We start from the raw sequence: 14,362 nt of genomic DNA, 5'->3' as shown, positions 1-14,362 counted from the left end.
TGTGCTGCCTCCGTTAGCTCCTGTTTAGCAAACCAAAAGCTGCTCTGCAATGCAAGTCATTGCAGAGGGAGGTTACTACAGTGCACTCCAGAGAATTACCCGTGACGGCCACACAAACTGCAGAAGTTGGTCGAAAAAAGAGCGACAAGCATGAGTCAGATCCCACATCACACATCCATTTCTACTGATCGAGAGGATGTTGCCAAGAAGCTCTGCTCTGTGTAAACAGGCCCCATTCAAGGCTCTCGCAGGCCCCGGGTGCCAGAGTGACACAGTGTGTCACATGTTTAGTGGAGTTTAATGTGATAAAGGGTTTATAAAGCAGAAGGAAGTGGTAGGGGGACGCTGTATGGGGGTGGACGAAGGGGGTGTCTTTTAAAAGGCTGTCTGACCGAGGCACACTGGCACATTCCAACTGTCTCCACCAAGGAAGACGGTTGTTTGAGGTCTGATATCTCGTGGACGGCATCCAGTTGGTTGCCGCGGCAGCGGGAGACGCGCTGATGTGAAAGAGGAGGCCGTGGCTGCCAGATCGCCTGTGTTCCCTGGGCAACCACAGTCCTGCGTCGGGAGAGAAGAATGGCAGGAGGAGCGGGGTGGTGCGGAGCGAGCCAGGGAGCGGGTCGACGCAGCCAAGGAGCTGCTGCTCGGGCCGAGGCAGATGCAGCAGGACCGAGACACTGTGTAACGGGAGCAGCCAGGGACAAAAAGCACCAGAGGATACAGGGATTGTTAAACATGTGACTCTGGCTGCAGCCGACGTGTCAGTCATGCATATTTCATCCTGAATCCAGTGAAGGAAAATGCTGGTCCCTGATGTGAAAGTTACATGAGAAAATGCTCTGGGATCGGAGGGATGATCTGTTCCGTCTCTGGAAACTTGAGAGAAAGATTGGGCATCATGTGAAAATAATCTGGTGTGCGATCACGTTAGGTCATAGCTTTACATGTTGACAGTAATTCTAATAAGTATTCAGCGAATAAGATAAGTTGTGCTGTGAAAAAAATATCATGCAACAAAACACATTCATTTTTAACTTCTGTAAGAACACATTAACCAAACTACAGTATATATTTTTTTTAACTTATAGACTACTGTTCAAATACAAACAACCCAGGATACATTTACAAATAGGCTACATTTATTGGCCTTGAGATACACAGTGGCCTCTGAGGACAATTCAGCTGTCCTAATTTAAATGGTTCCACAGAAACATTATTGGACAGTATTTTCAGAAGAGAAAATACGAATTTGCATATAGGGTGTGTGACTATTTTAATTTTAGTAGATTTATTTAGATCGCTATCAATGGTATTTCTATACCCCCACCCACCAAAAAATGAGAATACAGTTCAATTAAATTATTGAATTATTATTGAATTATTAAAATCAACACTTTACATTCATCCATCTATTTTAGGCCTATAGTTCTTTTTTATGCTTCAAATATAATGATCAAATTCTACTTCTATCTGCAAAATTATATCTGTAAAAGTAGGCTATAGCAGTTGGAGTGGTTGTCACTGTATGTGCATTGCTAAGGTTGTGTTAAATACACAAATCATTCAATTAGACACAGGTGCTCAAATATCATTAAATGCTCATAGGATCATTGAGGTGGTGATTTTAACTGAATCAAATGATCTAACATGATCTATCTATCAATGATCTTCCCAGTGTGTGTAAGCGCCTTGGTGTGGCCCCAGTAGTGTTGGCTAACTAGGCCAAAAAATATGAAGATGAAAGGCAGGCCAAACTTCTTACAGTAGCCTAAGGTTGAATATGTGCCCACATTTGTTACAGCCAAACCAAAAACAGGGAAGGATTTGCAGAATCACATTTTATCATTTCCAGTTGGCCCACTCTCTAGATCCGCGGGACCCCTTCATGACCAAGCGGAAAGGACAATGCACTGCGCGGTTGTGTTTTACCGTAGCCTGTGCGTGATTGTGGCCTGACACAGCCAAAGTTCAAATAACGTAGGCTAGCCTACTTATGGTCATCATCCCGATAGCATTTTAAGTGCCATTTGTCTGGTTAGTAAAAATGGCTCCGAATAAATCCAGTTAAGCTATCAATAATTATTTTGTCTGACACCTAATCAGCATACCCTACACAGGACACTTCAGCCAAAAACAAAGGCAGGCCTAAATTTAAATAAGACTAGAACTATTTTATGTATGGGTTTGTGTAGCCGGTGCAGCAACACCGCCATGCGTTTTATGGTCAGAATGAAGAGCCGACGTTGATCTATGCAAAATAGCTGAGTTTTTTCCAATCAAATAGCATAGATGTTGCACGTAGACTAGATTACTAACCTGTAAATCTTGAATTAGTATTTTATGATGGTCTTCCGATTGATCGTATTTCAGGCTTCATGTCTGACGTAGCTACAAAAGTGTTAGGCTGCACTGCGCAAAAAGTGCACTACAAATTTAGACACGTACTTCTACACGCATTAGGAAAGTTATCATATGATAAAAAAAGACCAAGTATAAAACACAAAGTATGTGTAAATAAATCAGGGCGAAAATATTTAGCCCACATTACCTTCTTTTGCAATATTCAAGTAGAATATGATCTATAAAGTCAACATTAAGTTTGACGATTCCAAAAATCAGTGTTACCCACCCCAAGGTCACAGAGCCAAGGTCAAGGGCATTAGGCTACTCTAGTACTCCGAAATATGATTCAGGACATTGTGTGTCGCACGAGCGGAGAGGGAATGAATCTGGCGGCATGGTTCTATCAATGAGCTTTTGCTGACATCAAGTGGTCACACACGACATTGTCGAAAAATGCCAACGAAGTCAACAAAGCATAGCACGAAAATATCAAAATATGTCAATACAGACAAAAGTCTGACTAAATATGTGTCTTCTCAAAGACTATTATTTTGTTTTACTTAAGTCCATGCCAGAAATTATTAACAGGGCCACTGCAAATAGCATTGTGTTGCATTTTGCCAGCGCAAGTGTCAACAAATCTAATAAAATGGTATGAAAACACCACAAATACTTTCCATACTAGACCATTACAGAGAAAGAGCTAAAACAGCAAGGTGACTGCCTTTGAAAAAGGATTCCTTTTATTTACATGTTAGTTTTGGATTACAATAAAAATATCTGAAGGGAGCTGCCTCAGCCCCAGCAGTGATTCCACTCTCTTTGAGAGCTAGAGAGAGACGGAGACGGAGAGAAATAAAGAGAGGCGCCGGTCTATTTGTATTACAGCCGAGATAACCAGCAGCTTTGGCAGATGGGATTACAGCAGCATGTCCGCGTCGTCTCTTCAGTGGCTCTCTCCCTTCTTCCCCACAACCTGCAGACGAGAAAGGTTGCAGATGTGTGAGAAACGTCAGGAAGGACCATCTACAAATCATTCTAGTGACTGTTTGCTTACATGTTTATAATATGTGAAAAACATAGTGATCATCGATTCTATTCTATGACTCTCCAAAGGGAAATGGCTGCCTCTCATACTATACTAAATGCCAATATGAGGTGGCCCACCCTACTGCATTAATAGCCTGAATACCAGACTCTCTGACTTCGCAGAGAATTGTAGGGAAAAGAAATCAAGTGGAAGTACGTAGCCAGGCGGAGCCAGGCTACTATATTAAGGGAGGGTCGAAGAGATCGCTAGGACTAGGACTGGGACTGATCTGTGTTGCCAGACCTCTGCTGGCATGGCTCTTAGGGGGGCCCAGAGGGTTGCCAGGTTGTTTTTTTCATGAACACCTATTGGTGGACCATTGGGAGTTACACCATAGCCTACCCAGGGGCCTGCTGGCTCCTCACTTCCAACCACAGATATTAGCCAATTAGAGACTTTGTTTCGATTATTGGATCATTTTATTATTTTTTTATTGTTTAAAGTGTATTGAGACCATACTGCATGGGGATTTTGCTGTAAATAAAAATTGATTGATTAAACAATAATGTAATATAAAATTCCATGACTTTCCTTGAAAAAAAAAAAACTGAATTTCCATGACCTATAATGAATGGTGCAAAATCCTGACCAAAGATTTCAGAGCAGATAATCAAGAATAATGTTCAAGAATCTTTGACTTATTTAGAGCGGAAGATGAATAAATGGGCATTGAATAAATACATTTGGGCTAACCACAACCACTAAAGCAAGTAAAGCTAATAACCAGATATCCACCAATTCTGTGTGGAAATATATTTGTATTAGGCTTAATGTATTTTGGCAAGTACATTTTAAACGGCTACAACAAAATTCCCTGATATTCCATGACTTTGCCCCGAATATGATAACATTCCTTGACTTTCCATGTCTGGAGACTATCAAAATTCCATGACATTCCAGAAATTCCATGACCTGTGGGAACCCTGTTGATGTTCTCAATAATCCCATGAATTTCACACATTTGGCCTTGTGATAACATAAGTTCTATTGGTTGACACGAAAGGTACACAAAAAAAAGGTACACAAAAAATATTCCATACCCGTTTGAAGTCGTTCATGTTTGTTGCTTGTACAGGGGTTCCAATAAAAGTCAGGTAGTTAATTTTCGTCGTCTCCTCATCCCCTTGATTTGACTTTATGAATAGCTGCAATTACATAAAGGACACAGGGAGAGACAAACTGTTATCAGAAACATTCGTCTAATATAGTATCTTCTTACTGCACACTTTCCATCTCTATGTAATGCATTTTGTACACCTGTTGCTTAAAATGTTGTTCCTGGCTATTTTATAACCAAGAAGTAGAACTGCAGATTGTCCTACCTGGCTATAAGCCTGGCTGTTCAAACTAGAATAAGCCTTACTTCAGGCACCAGACAGACAAATCCATATGCCTGGCATTTATCTAATCTGGTACCTCATTTTATGAAAATCCATCTGAGACAGAACACCTTCCACCATCCTGAAGCAGAAATGGCAACATCTATGTAATGATTAAAGTCTGGACAATAATTAATGTTCAAACTCAAAATATGAAGCCAGCGGATTCATTAGTGACTCCACAACTGAGGTGTCTGCTGCCTCATTTGTCTAACGTTCTTGGTAAATGACATGTAAATGTCAGTAGGCTCTACAAAGCAAGTATGGTATATCACAATAATAATCAGTTAGGCAATATAAACATTATATTTCAAGAGATGTTGTCAAACTGAAACCAGTGTGAGAATAATAGCAGTGGCGGTGAAGAGATGGTCAAGATGCCTCGGTCATTGCAGGCACCTCTGATTTATTAATCACCACTATGTGGATACTGTTTTTAGAATTGATTTAGATTAAGTGTTAGTATAATTTGTATTTTTGTAATTTGTATTTTAGTATATTTTTATATATTGTATTAAGTGTTAGTATAATTTGTATTTTAGTATATTTAGCATATTCTTTATCTTCTACTGCCCTTACTGCTTAGTTGTGTTTTTATATTATATACTTTAATTACTCTTTCTGCTGTTAAAGAATGTGTTTGTGTTGTATGTATGCTGCTGAGACCTTGAATTTCCCCTGGGGATCAATAAAGTATCTATCTATCTAAGAGAAACCCTTATACAGGCTATAGATCTTAATTCTTTATTCTAGTTTTTAAAATGTAAGAAATAACATGACAATGGTTCTAAGGCACTTTTAAAATGTAGTAAACCATTCAATCATGCCTGCAGGCCGGAAATAGTGTGTTTAAAGTTTAAAGAGGAATTGCAAGGGAAGGTTATCCTTGTGCCAACAATCTTCAGCCTTGTCTTTCGAAAATGACAAAAGTTGTACTGAAATTCAACCAGGCTCATTACAAATTACAGTACATATCATCTTGCCAAATAATTCAGAGAGTTCAGTGGCTATTTCCTGATGGAAAAATATAATAGACTACTATTATTATGTTATTATTTGTTCTGTTTGCTTGATGTGTAGAGTGGCATGTAGATCTCTGCTGAGGTTATGTTGACACAACATTTCGGTGTAGGTACGTACAGTGACACTGTTGACGTTCTGGAACTTGACGTATCGCAGTGGGATGAGTCCGTCTTCCTTGTAGTCGTCCTCACTGAGCTCCAGTTTCTGTGTAGCTTCACTCCGTTCAGCGTCATCAAAGTCCATCGAGCGCGGCAGATTGATGAAGATCTTTACACACTTTGGGGCATTTGCTATAGAGAAGAGAACATTTGTGGAGAAAAAAAAAAAATCGAATTAGTGCAGAACTATAATGATTATGGTAGTAACTTCAACATGGCCTCCCTACATCCAAAATACATCCATAGTTCAATGTGACACTGCTTTGCAAAATGTCAGTCAATACCAACAATATGTTAACAGAACTGTTCAGAATCTCCATCGCTTCATTCTATCTGAGTGCTGACAAAGGAAGTCAAAAGAAAAGACAGAAAGGTACTTCACCGAAGTCAGTGCACTGGAGCTTCATGGAGAACAGCTTCACGGGCTGACTGAAGGCCATTGTGATGAGGAGCTGCAAATAACAGAACACAAAAAGAATTTGTTACTCTGAGGCAATGTAATAAACTCTGTGATAATGCCCATACCTCTTCTACATTCAGACTGTCTTTTTTCTAATTTACCAGATCTCATATACAGAATAGGAAATATTTAGCTTTTTATCAATGTGTGTACAACCTACCCATGCCTTGCTTTAGTACCTTGAACAAATCTAGACAGGACTACCAGACCTGATCTGAGGTGTGCGTTTTAACATGACAAGCATGTATAATATAATATTTAATAAATGAAAATAAAGACAATGACTGCCGTACCTTTATTCAAAAACGGCGAAGGACAAATTATACAGACCTGCTCGTCACAGTCAGACTCCAAGAAAGACGTGTCCTTGATTAAGCAATTGTCAAAGCCGTAGTCATCACTCTCATTTAGGCACTCGCATCCAGTTTTGCTTACAAATGGCATGAGGTCCATCTGAAACAAGCAATTAATTTTAACTCGTGCACAGCTAAATGAGCACTTGAGACCTAACAGGTACATGTTGGTTAGAAAATAATCCAGGTGAACTACAGTGGAAATTTTGGAAAGAAAAAACAAATACACTTGCAGGTTTGTCATCTGTAATTATCTAGGTTAGCATGAATCTAAAACAGTATCTAAAGCAGTGCTGTACAGGAATGATTTGATGGAATCTAAAACAGTATCTAAAGCAGTGCTGTACAGGAATGATTTGATGGAATCTAAAACAGTATCTAAAGCAGTGATGTACAGGAATGATTTGATGGAATCTAAAACAGTATCTAAAGCAGTGCTGTACAGGAATGATTTGATGGAATCTAAAACAGTATCTAAAGCAGTGATGTACAGGAATGATTTGATGGAATTCTATCCGGTTACTAAATAACAACCAATTACTCAAGTGCAGCTGCCAACACCCTAGTGTAATTTCAGACTGAAATGTCACAGACCATGCTGATAAGTGACACAATAGGAGTTGAATTTCAGTTAAATGTTGAACCCAGCTCAATTTGAGCCATAAGTGTGCTACTGGAACTTGTTTACTTGAGCCATAAGTGTGCTACTGGAACTTCCCGCTGAACCTCAGCAAACAATATAAAAATGGCACACTTTCACCTCTACTTCTGCTCGTCATTGTGTTGACCATTATTCTGGAAAGTTCATGTAGTATAAATACACCAATAACCCAGGGTTGTCTGGCCCAGCTCATCACTGATATTAAAATGTAGAGCATCTGTGAAATACCAGCACTGTGCACTAAGCTGCCACTGCTGCGGATGTGTTGAATCAGTACTTATTCATATGATGGGTTCCTGTCCGATATGCAGCTGAACTGTACAAAACCAAAACAACCAACTATCGACGACCACTAACTGCTTCAAGGAGAGCACATGGATTCCTAAATAAACTCCATCAAAATACTCACATATCCCTTTGGAATGTCTGAGTCCTCGTTACTCCCTGGATCATTTTCCACATGCTGTTTTATTTTCTCCTCCAGTCCTGCTGCGTCTGCTCCTTGATACTGATCAACACGTACTTTGTTTCGGAAGAACAGAAACGTGGGCGTTGCAGAGATGTTGTTGGCAGCAGCAGTGGCCTGTAACATTTGAGTTCATTCATTGCACAGAGCATGACAAAGCAGTTCACATTATTGAAATCTGGCATAAAGTCAGGATGCACAATTCTAGACTTTGCTCATTTGGCCCAATTTACAATGCTGATACATACATATATATTTTTTTTTATTTCACCGAGAACCAAGTTTCTCCTGTCCTAGAATTACCACTTATGCAACTGCCTACTTATTGTAGATACCAACATAAATAATTTCCTTTGATTATACCACAAATGCACCCTTTACCAAATATGGACATTCACTCCTGAAAAATAAGGACATTATTTAATCTTGGACAAGCCTAAATGTAAAATATGCCCAAAATATTTTTCTGTCTAACCCTTGAATGGATTTCAATGACCGTTCCCTAAGATCCACTCAGACAAGCCCATCGGCAAATAATTAGGCCTAACCTGTTACGTTTTTAATATGGCCTGTACCCATGTTATGCCAATACAAATATTATATTGCTGTCCTAATATAAAAGTTAATAAAAAATGAATTCTCCTCCTTCTAACATACCTGACAGACATGTACATCTACTTCAAGAAAAACAACTTGAGGGTACTTGTTGCTCAACATGTTGAAAGCAGGCGCTATTCTGACGCAAGGTCGGCACCTGAAATGAAATAAGCATAACATATAGTGAGAGGGCATGAAGATCTGAATTCATTTAGGAATGCTCAATTGGCATGATGTCCAGATGACAAGACAACATTCATAAGTGCATCATCATGATTCAATGCAATACTATTGCAACTGTGACTTTTTTGCCATGATCATTTGTCTCTACATTTTTAACACCGTTTTACAACAAATTTCACATCTATCCATGTCCATATCTTTGAGGAGTTCAAAAGGGGCTTCCAGCCAAAAGCTTTTTGAGTAGAGATGGTACTTGACAGCATAACCTGTCGGCAGCTGTACTGTGCTGTGTTCAAGCACCGGCAAACATATTTGCATATGGGGGAATTTTGCAAGAATCAGCATAGTAAGCAGTGGCCATCTGAAACATTCTTAACCAACCCAACACCTCATGAAGGAAGGTCTAAAATTAGAGGTGGGTTTCTTTTACAGCAGCTAATCCCAATTGCCTGTGATACAGCCCACATAAACAGGCCTGGCTAATATTCTCTATAAAGTGTTTCTTTGCATTGAATGACAGAGTTAAGAGATAGGTGCATAACACATTATACTTGAATACAAGTTTTCGGTCTGAAATTCTAATGATAAAAGACCGAAGTGATTACTTAGAATGCTACTTAAAACAGAGTTTATAAAAAAAACTTAGCTTGCTCACCAGTGCATTAAGTAGGCACAGTACAGTAAGATCATAAAACTAGAAGGCCTACAGTATAGTCTAATTCAAGTTAGTCAAGAAACTTGTCAATATACTAGTATTTCAAATAACTTGTTTAATCAGGAATCCTCACTGTTCCCACATAGGCTGCAGAACAGTGATTAGAACGGTCAAACCTGGACTGTCATCAGTCAAGAGGTGGTGTTTTGTTTTTTATCTTGTGTCAGGTGCGCTTTTATTTTTTAACAATGTATGTATGTATTACAATTCATTCGTCTCAAACAACTTTACTCTTAACTTCGACAAGGAGACAACACCAGTTCTCAAGTAACAAATGACTACTCAGGAACAAAACAAACAAGCCTAGCATGACTAAGTTGAGATGATGCACACTATACTCATTTAGTTTTGTAATCATGTGTGATTATTTACTTTAGCAAATATCATAACAGTGATAACATGTTGGCAACCGGTAGTGACTACTTATGATCATTTGTACACCACCAGTGAACAAAACTTCAGTGATTGCAAACTTTACGAATGACCAGTTGGCTAAAGCTATGTAACGTTAGCTCTAAGGGGTAGTTAACATACTAGCTGGCCAGTTTGTAAGACACCAAAAATGGTACAACTTTCTTAAAGTTGACAGCACAACCAAAAAGGGATATATTAACATGACGGGTGACTTAAATCAGTTAACAAACATAAAACGTTTCGATCCTTCTAGCTTGCTACCAGCTAGTTAGCAGACTAGCTTGCCATTTTGCTATGTCATAGCCACAAAAAGGTAACCAACCCTAATGTTACCAATCCCAGCTAACTTACCAGGTGAGCTACTAAGCTAGCCGGTTAGCTTTGCGATAAACCAAAACATCTCTTTGTCGGTAGGTAGTGCTAGCATAGGAAACATCCTGATATTCTTAACATAACTGACTTTTTTGATCCCCGCTGTTAAATTGTCAACATACACTTCCTGTCTGAAAGTTAGCTCACCCCACATTTAATGCGCATATATAACGCTGCCAACAATCAAATCTGAGCCGAAGCATGCAAGCTAACGTTAGCCATCGTTAAGGGCCTGGTAGCCTAATAGATTTTCAGCCTTACCCTGCCATAGTGAACTTGACCACAGCGAGTCTGGAACCGGCGCCTGTCAATTCAGGTTGAAATTCTGAATCATTGCCGATTACTTTCACACCAACCATTTTAAAACTGAATGTGCTAAGTTCTGTTACTGTGATATTTAAAATAATGTAATTATTCCTTCCAATTTACTATCGCCTTTTCCAGTAACTAATGTAGCTAGTTGCTAGCTACATACAACACACGGATAATTCTCTTTCTCGAATCACACGCTCTCGTGCAGATCTTACGAAATCTCACTTATTGGCCAATCAAAAAACCCAAAAATAAAATGGGCGGGGTTTAGCAACTTGACGTCATTGCAAGAAGTCGCACATATGCCGGTGGATAAGTCGAAGTGTCGTAAATTGTCGTGATGCATTTCATGCCAAGACTGTATATAGTTACAGTATTGTGATAACCTGCGAGTTGTGTGTGATAATTGTGTTCTGTTACTGGTCAGTTCTTAAATTGTTGTGTGCCTTTTAGGGGAATTGGGGGGTGGAGTTTAGGAGTGTGCGTGTGGCGAGTGTGGCGTGGTGTGGGTTCGAGAGAGTTGGTTGTGAATGCCTTGTTGCATGCGTGAGTTGTGGCTAAAACAGCAACTCGCTTTGTTATACAGAGTTTACTTGACTTCAATAAAGTACGGGAAGTTTCCCTCGAATGTGACAAGAGTGTCCGGAGTATCACAGTATGTTTCATACAACTACAGAAAATGGCAGCATTCTTTTCTCAAATGAGTAGCCTAGTTGATTACATATGCTTTTGACCTGCTTTTTTGTTGTTGATGATATTGAATATTTTCTCAATTGACATTACAGTACAAAATCAAGACTGGAAATAGGAAAAGGTTCCACATGGGAACATTTGAACATCCATGGATAGGGTCGATAGCACTTGATAATGGTTACTGCAAACAAGGCAAATATTAAAAGTTCAGAAACTGTCTGAAAATTTGGCTTTATATTACCCCAAAGATGAATACCTCTTACCCACAAAGTGTGTGTAGAATTGTGTACAAAAAAGGCAAAGATAAATATTTTGTTTGCTTGTACAGAGAGTCTTCTGCCCCCAGTTAGGCAGAGAGGGGCCCCTAGTGCATCTTGTGGATAGATATGAGGGTAAAGCAGTGCTAGGCCATAAGGCAGTGATGGGGACGAGACCGCCTATGCCGAGTCCGAGTCAAGACCGAGTCTTTGAAGGGTCGAGACCGAGTCGAGACCGAGTCTGTTGGTTTTCAAATACAGTCGAGTCCGAGTCAAGACCGAGTCTTTGAGGAAGCAAGTCTGAGTCGAGACCGAGTCCTTTAGGAGTCGAGACCGAGTCGAGACCAAGACCATAGAAAAATTGCAGTTTTAATATTCATAATTTAATATCACCCCAGTTAATAATCAACAGTTAGGCCTACAGACTAAGCTAGATTGGGAATTGTTTAGAGGAGCAGTCTTAACGTCTTAATATGGACTATGCTGACCTACAGACACTCACCGGCAGCAGAGCCATAGAGATAAATAAACGGCTCTGACGGCAGTATCTTTGCATTGCACCATGGGATGTCATTTTCAAATAATGCCGGTCAACATTGCATTTTATTATTATTGTTGTTATGTGTTGTCTGTTTTTTTATATGAACATAAAAAATGCGTTGGTCTCGAGGACTCGGTCTGAAATTACGAGTCCTTCTCCTCCCACTGTGGTCCGAGACCGAGTCAAGACCGAGTCTTTGAAGGAACGAGTCCGAGACGAGACCGAGAAAGCAGAAATTGGTCTCGAGACCGGACTCGAGTCCGAGACCGGACTCGAGTACTACATCACTACCATAAGGATAAGTAAACAGTGCCCTTCCAGCAGTGTCTGATTCTCCTGCCAAACCGCACCATTCCTTTCTCCACTGACACACGTTAGTCATGAATAGGGGATACATCCACAGTGACTCATTTCAGTGAAGAGTTGATGTTTGAAAAAGGAGAAGTTTGTGGTGCTGTAAATCTGGGAGGGAAAGGGCAAAGGTCAACCTTCTCATACAGTAGCATGTGTTGGTGTAACTATTGGCAGTATAGTGGCTTGTTTGAGGGGTTCATCATCCAGTGTCAATTGTACCGTTTAAGGTTTAACATTTTAGTGAACATATTCAAGTTCATTACCAATGTTGTCCATGCAGTTCTGGCTCCGTAAATAGGAATAAAGTGGCTCAGACTGAGCACACGCTATTCCAGTCAATCAACATGTTGCTTCATAGGCAATTATTGGCAGTTGGGCTCAAATATCAACAACCTTTGACTAGCATTATACAACTTGCCTTTGAGTTACAATCATGCAATACCTACAGTATAAGACTATATCCAATTGTATTTATTTTTTAACTTGTATATGTATGTAGATGTGTGCTATATGTTTGTATTAGGCTATTAATTGCTGCTCTAACAACATAATTTCCCTTTGGGGCTGAATTAAGTAATCTATCTATCTATCTATCTATCTATCTATCTATCTACCTATGTCAGCATTAAAGTTGGATTATTCAGGACTGCTTAGCTGTTCCAGTCAAACTAAATGATGCATTAAAAAAATAAAGAAGGAAAGCGTCCTACTAACTACGGGATAGCCAAACTTGCTTGTTTGAGTCAGAGTTTTTACACAGAATTTCCAATAGGGAGCCAAACTAAGGCCAAGCCCTTTTTACAGATCTGATAATGACTCATCGTCATATTTCAATTTACTGTAATACCAGTGCTCACACTCTTGCGCAGCCCCTTCAAAAGGCAAGGATGCACGAACCTGTTGCACCATTAGTGCTTTGACAACTAAGGACAATTACTTTAACTACTACTGTAGTAAAGTACTGTACTACTACTGTAGTAAAGTACTGTACTACTTTAACTACTACTGTCTACTGTATGCACAATTGCACAATTTCAACCCAAATTTTGCTGCTCTTATTTCTTCATTGTATGTGCCTTCTTATTTACTTTTATATTGTTTATGTAACGGATGCCAGCTAGCTGTGCTTGTGGAACATTGGTAAACCTCACTCTTCGACGCCTCAAGAGTGCTGCTGACATGCGAGCCAGTAGCCTGGGCTATTGGCTCAATTGTTAGCGCGCTCGCCTCCCGATCCGTGGAGCTGCTGTTTCGCGGGTTCGAGTCCGGGTGTGTGCAGGGCTGAATCGCGCAGGTTCAACACAACGCAGGTTACATTTACTTGAATGTTATGTTAGTCTGTGGACCTTATTGGTAAAATATGTCTTGTCTCCACCGTGGGATAGTGGGAAACGTAATTTCGATCTCTTTGTATGTCTTGACATGTAAAGAAATTGACAATAAAGCAGACTTTGACTTTGATAACACTATACAACCAATGTTTACTGACTGATTTCGGACTTCGATGCAATTGGATAACACTACGACTGTCATCTGTTTAGCTTGCCTCTGGCCCGCCTATATCAGATACACCGATGTGATTGGTGCCCCACAATACAAGGGACATACGTAATGAGCATCATAAATCATTGCCAGAGTCGCTGAGCAAATTCAAATTGTGCTCCTGCGAGAACTCTAGATTTACCTATCTTCTAGCCTATAGTGTTCCTACAATAAGTCCCAAAACACTATCCCATCAAGTTTAATAAGATCACTTATATTTTGTCCTAAAATAGACTATAAGATTCCTATAGTTTTTTTTCACAAGGGTATGCACACTCACAAGAAAGATTTACTGTTCTCCCATGTTTACTTTAGCCTGAAATAACTGATTTTTCATTCATAGATACCAGTGAATATATAGATTCTTTGTCACACATAGGAATGTGCCCCCATACGTGCCCAATCACAGAAAAGAAGCAAAACGGGGCCCATTCTGTGTGAGATAC

The 14,362-nt window shown here is 39.7% G+C and overlaps 1 protein-coding gene across 2 annotated transcripts; it reads right to left on the bottom strand.

Moving 5' to 3' along the window:
* Nucleotides 1-3,067: 3,067 nt before the first annotated feature.
* txnl1 (thioredoxin-like 1) lies at nucleotides 3,068-10,730 on the bottom strand. Of its 2 annotated transcripts, none has more exons than XM_042060103.1 (8): nucleotides 10,479-10,730; nucleotides 8,594-8,690; nucleotides 7,880-8,053; nucleotides 6,787-6,909; nucleotides 6,379-6,448; nucleotides 5,956-6,128; nucleotides 4,477-4,581; nucleotides 3,068-3,322 (listed from the first exon to the last, which is right to left on the bottom strand). In XM_042060103.1, the coding sequence occupies exons 1-8, from the start codon at nucleotides 10,574-10,576 to the stop codon at nucleotides 3,293-3,295; spliced, it is 870 nt and encodes a 289-aa protein (XP_041916037.1). In that variant the 5' UTR covers nucleotides 10,577-10,730; the 3' UTR covers nucleotides 3,068-3,292. The 2 variants fall into 2 exon arrangements, with proteins under 2 accessions (XP_041916037.1, XP_041916038.1); XM_042060104.1 differs by lacking the exon at nucleotides 10,479-10,730 and adding an exon at nucleotides 10,197-10,218.
* Nucleotides 10,731-14,362: the final 3,632 nt, after the last annotated feature.

This window comes from Alosa sapidissima, chromosome 13, assembly GCF_018492685.1.
Source record: "Alosa sapidissima isolate fAloSap1 chromosome 13, fAloSap1.pri, whole genome shotgun sequence".
NCBI classification, from domain to species: domain Eukaryota; kingdom Metazoa; phylum Chordata; class Actinopteri; order Clupeiformes; family Clupeidae; genus Alosa; species Alosa sapidissima.
Note: the sequence above shows the minus strand (reverse complement) of the source record. Positions and strands in the feature narration are given on the sequence as shown.

Bases quoted from the DNA above. Each gene is read 5' to 3' on its own strand.
- txnl1 (XM_042060103.1), bottom strand. From the start codon at position 10,576: ATGGTTGGTGTGAAAGTAATCGGCAATGATTCAGAATTTCAACCTGAA. The intron at 6,910-7,879 runs GTGAGTATTTTG...TGCTTGTTTCAG, and splicing joins CAGACATTCCAAAGGGATAT to ATGGACCTCATGCCATTTGT. The intron at 6,449-6,786 runs GTCTGTATAATT...TGTTATTTGCAG, and splicing joins AGTCTGACTGTGACGAGCAG to CTCCTCATCACAATGGCCTT.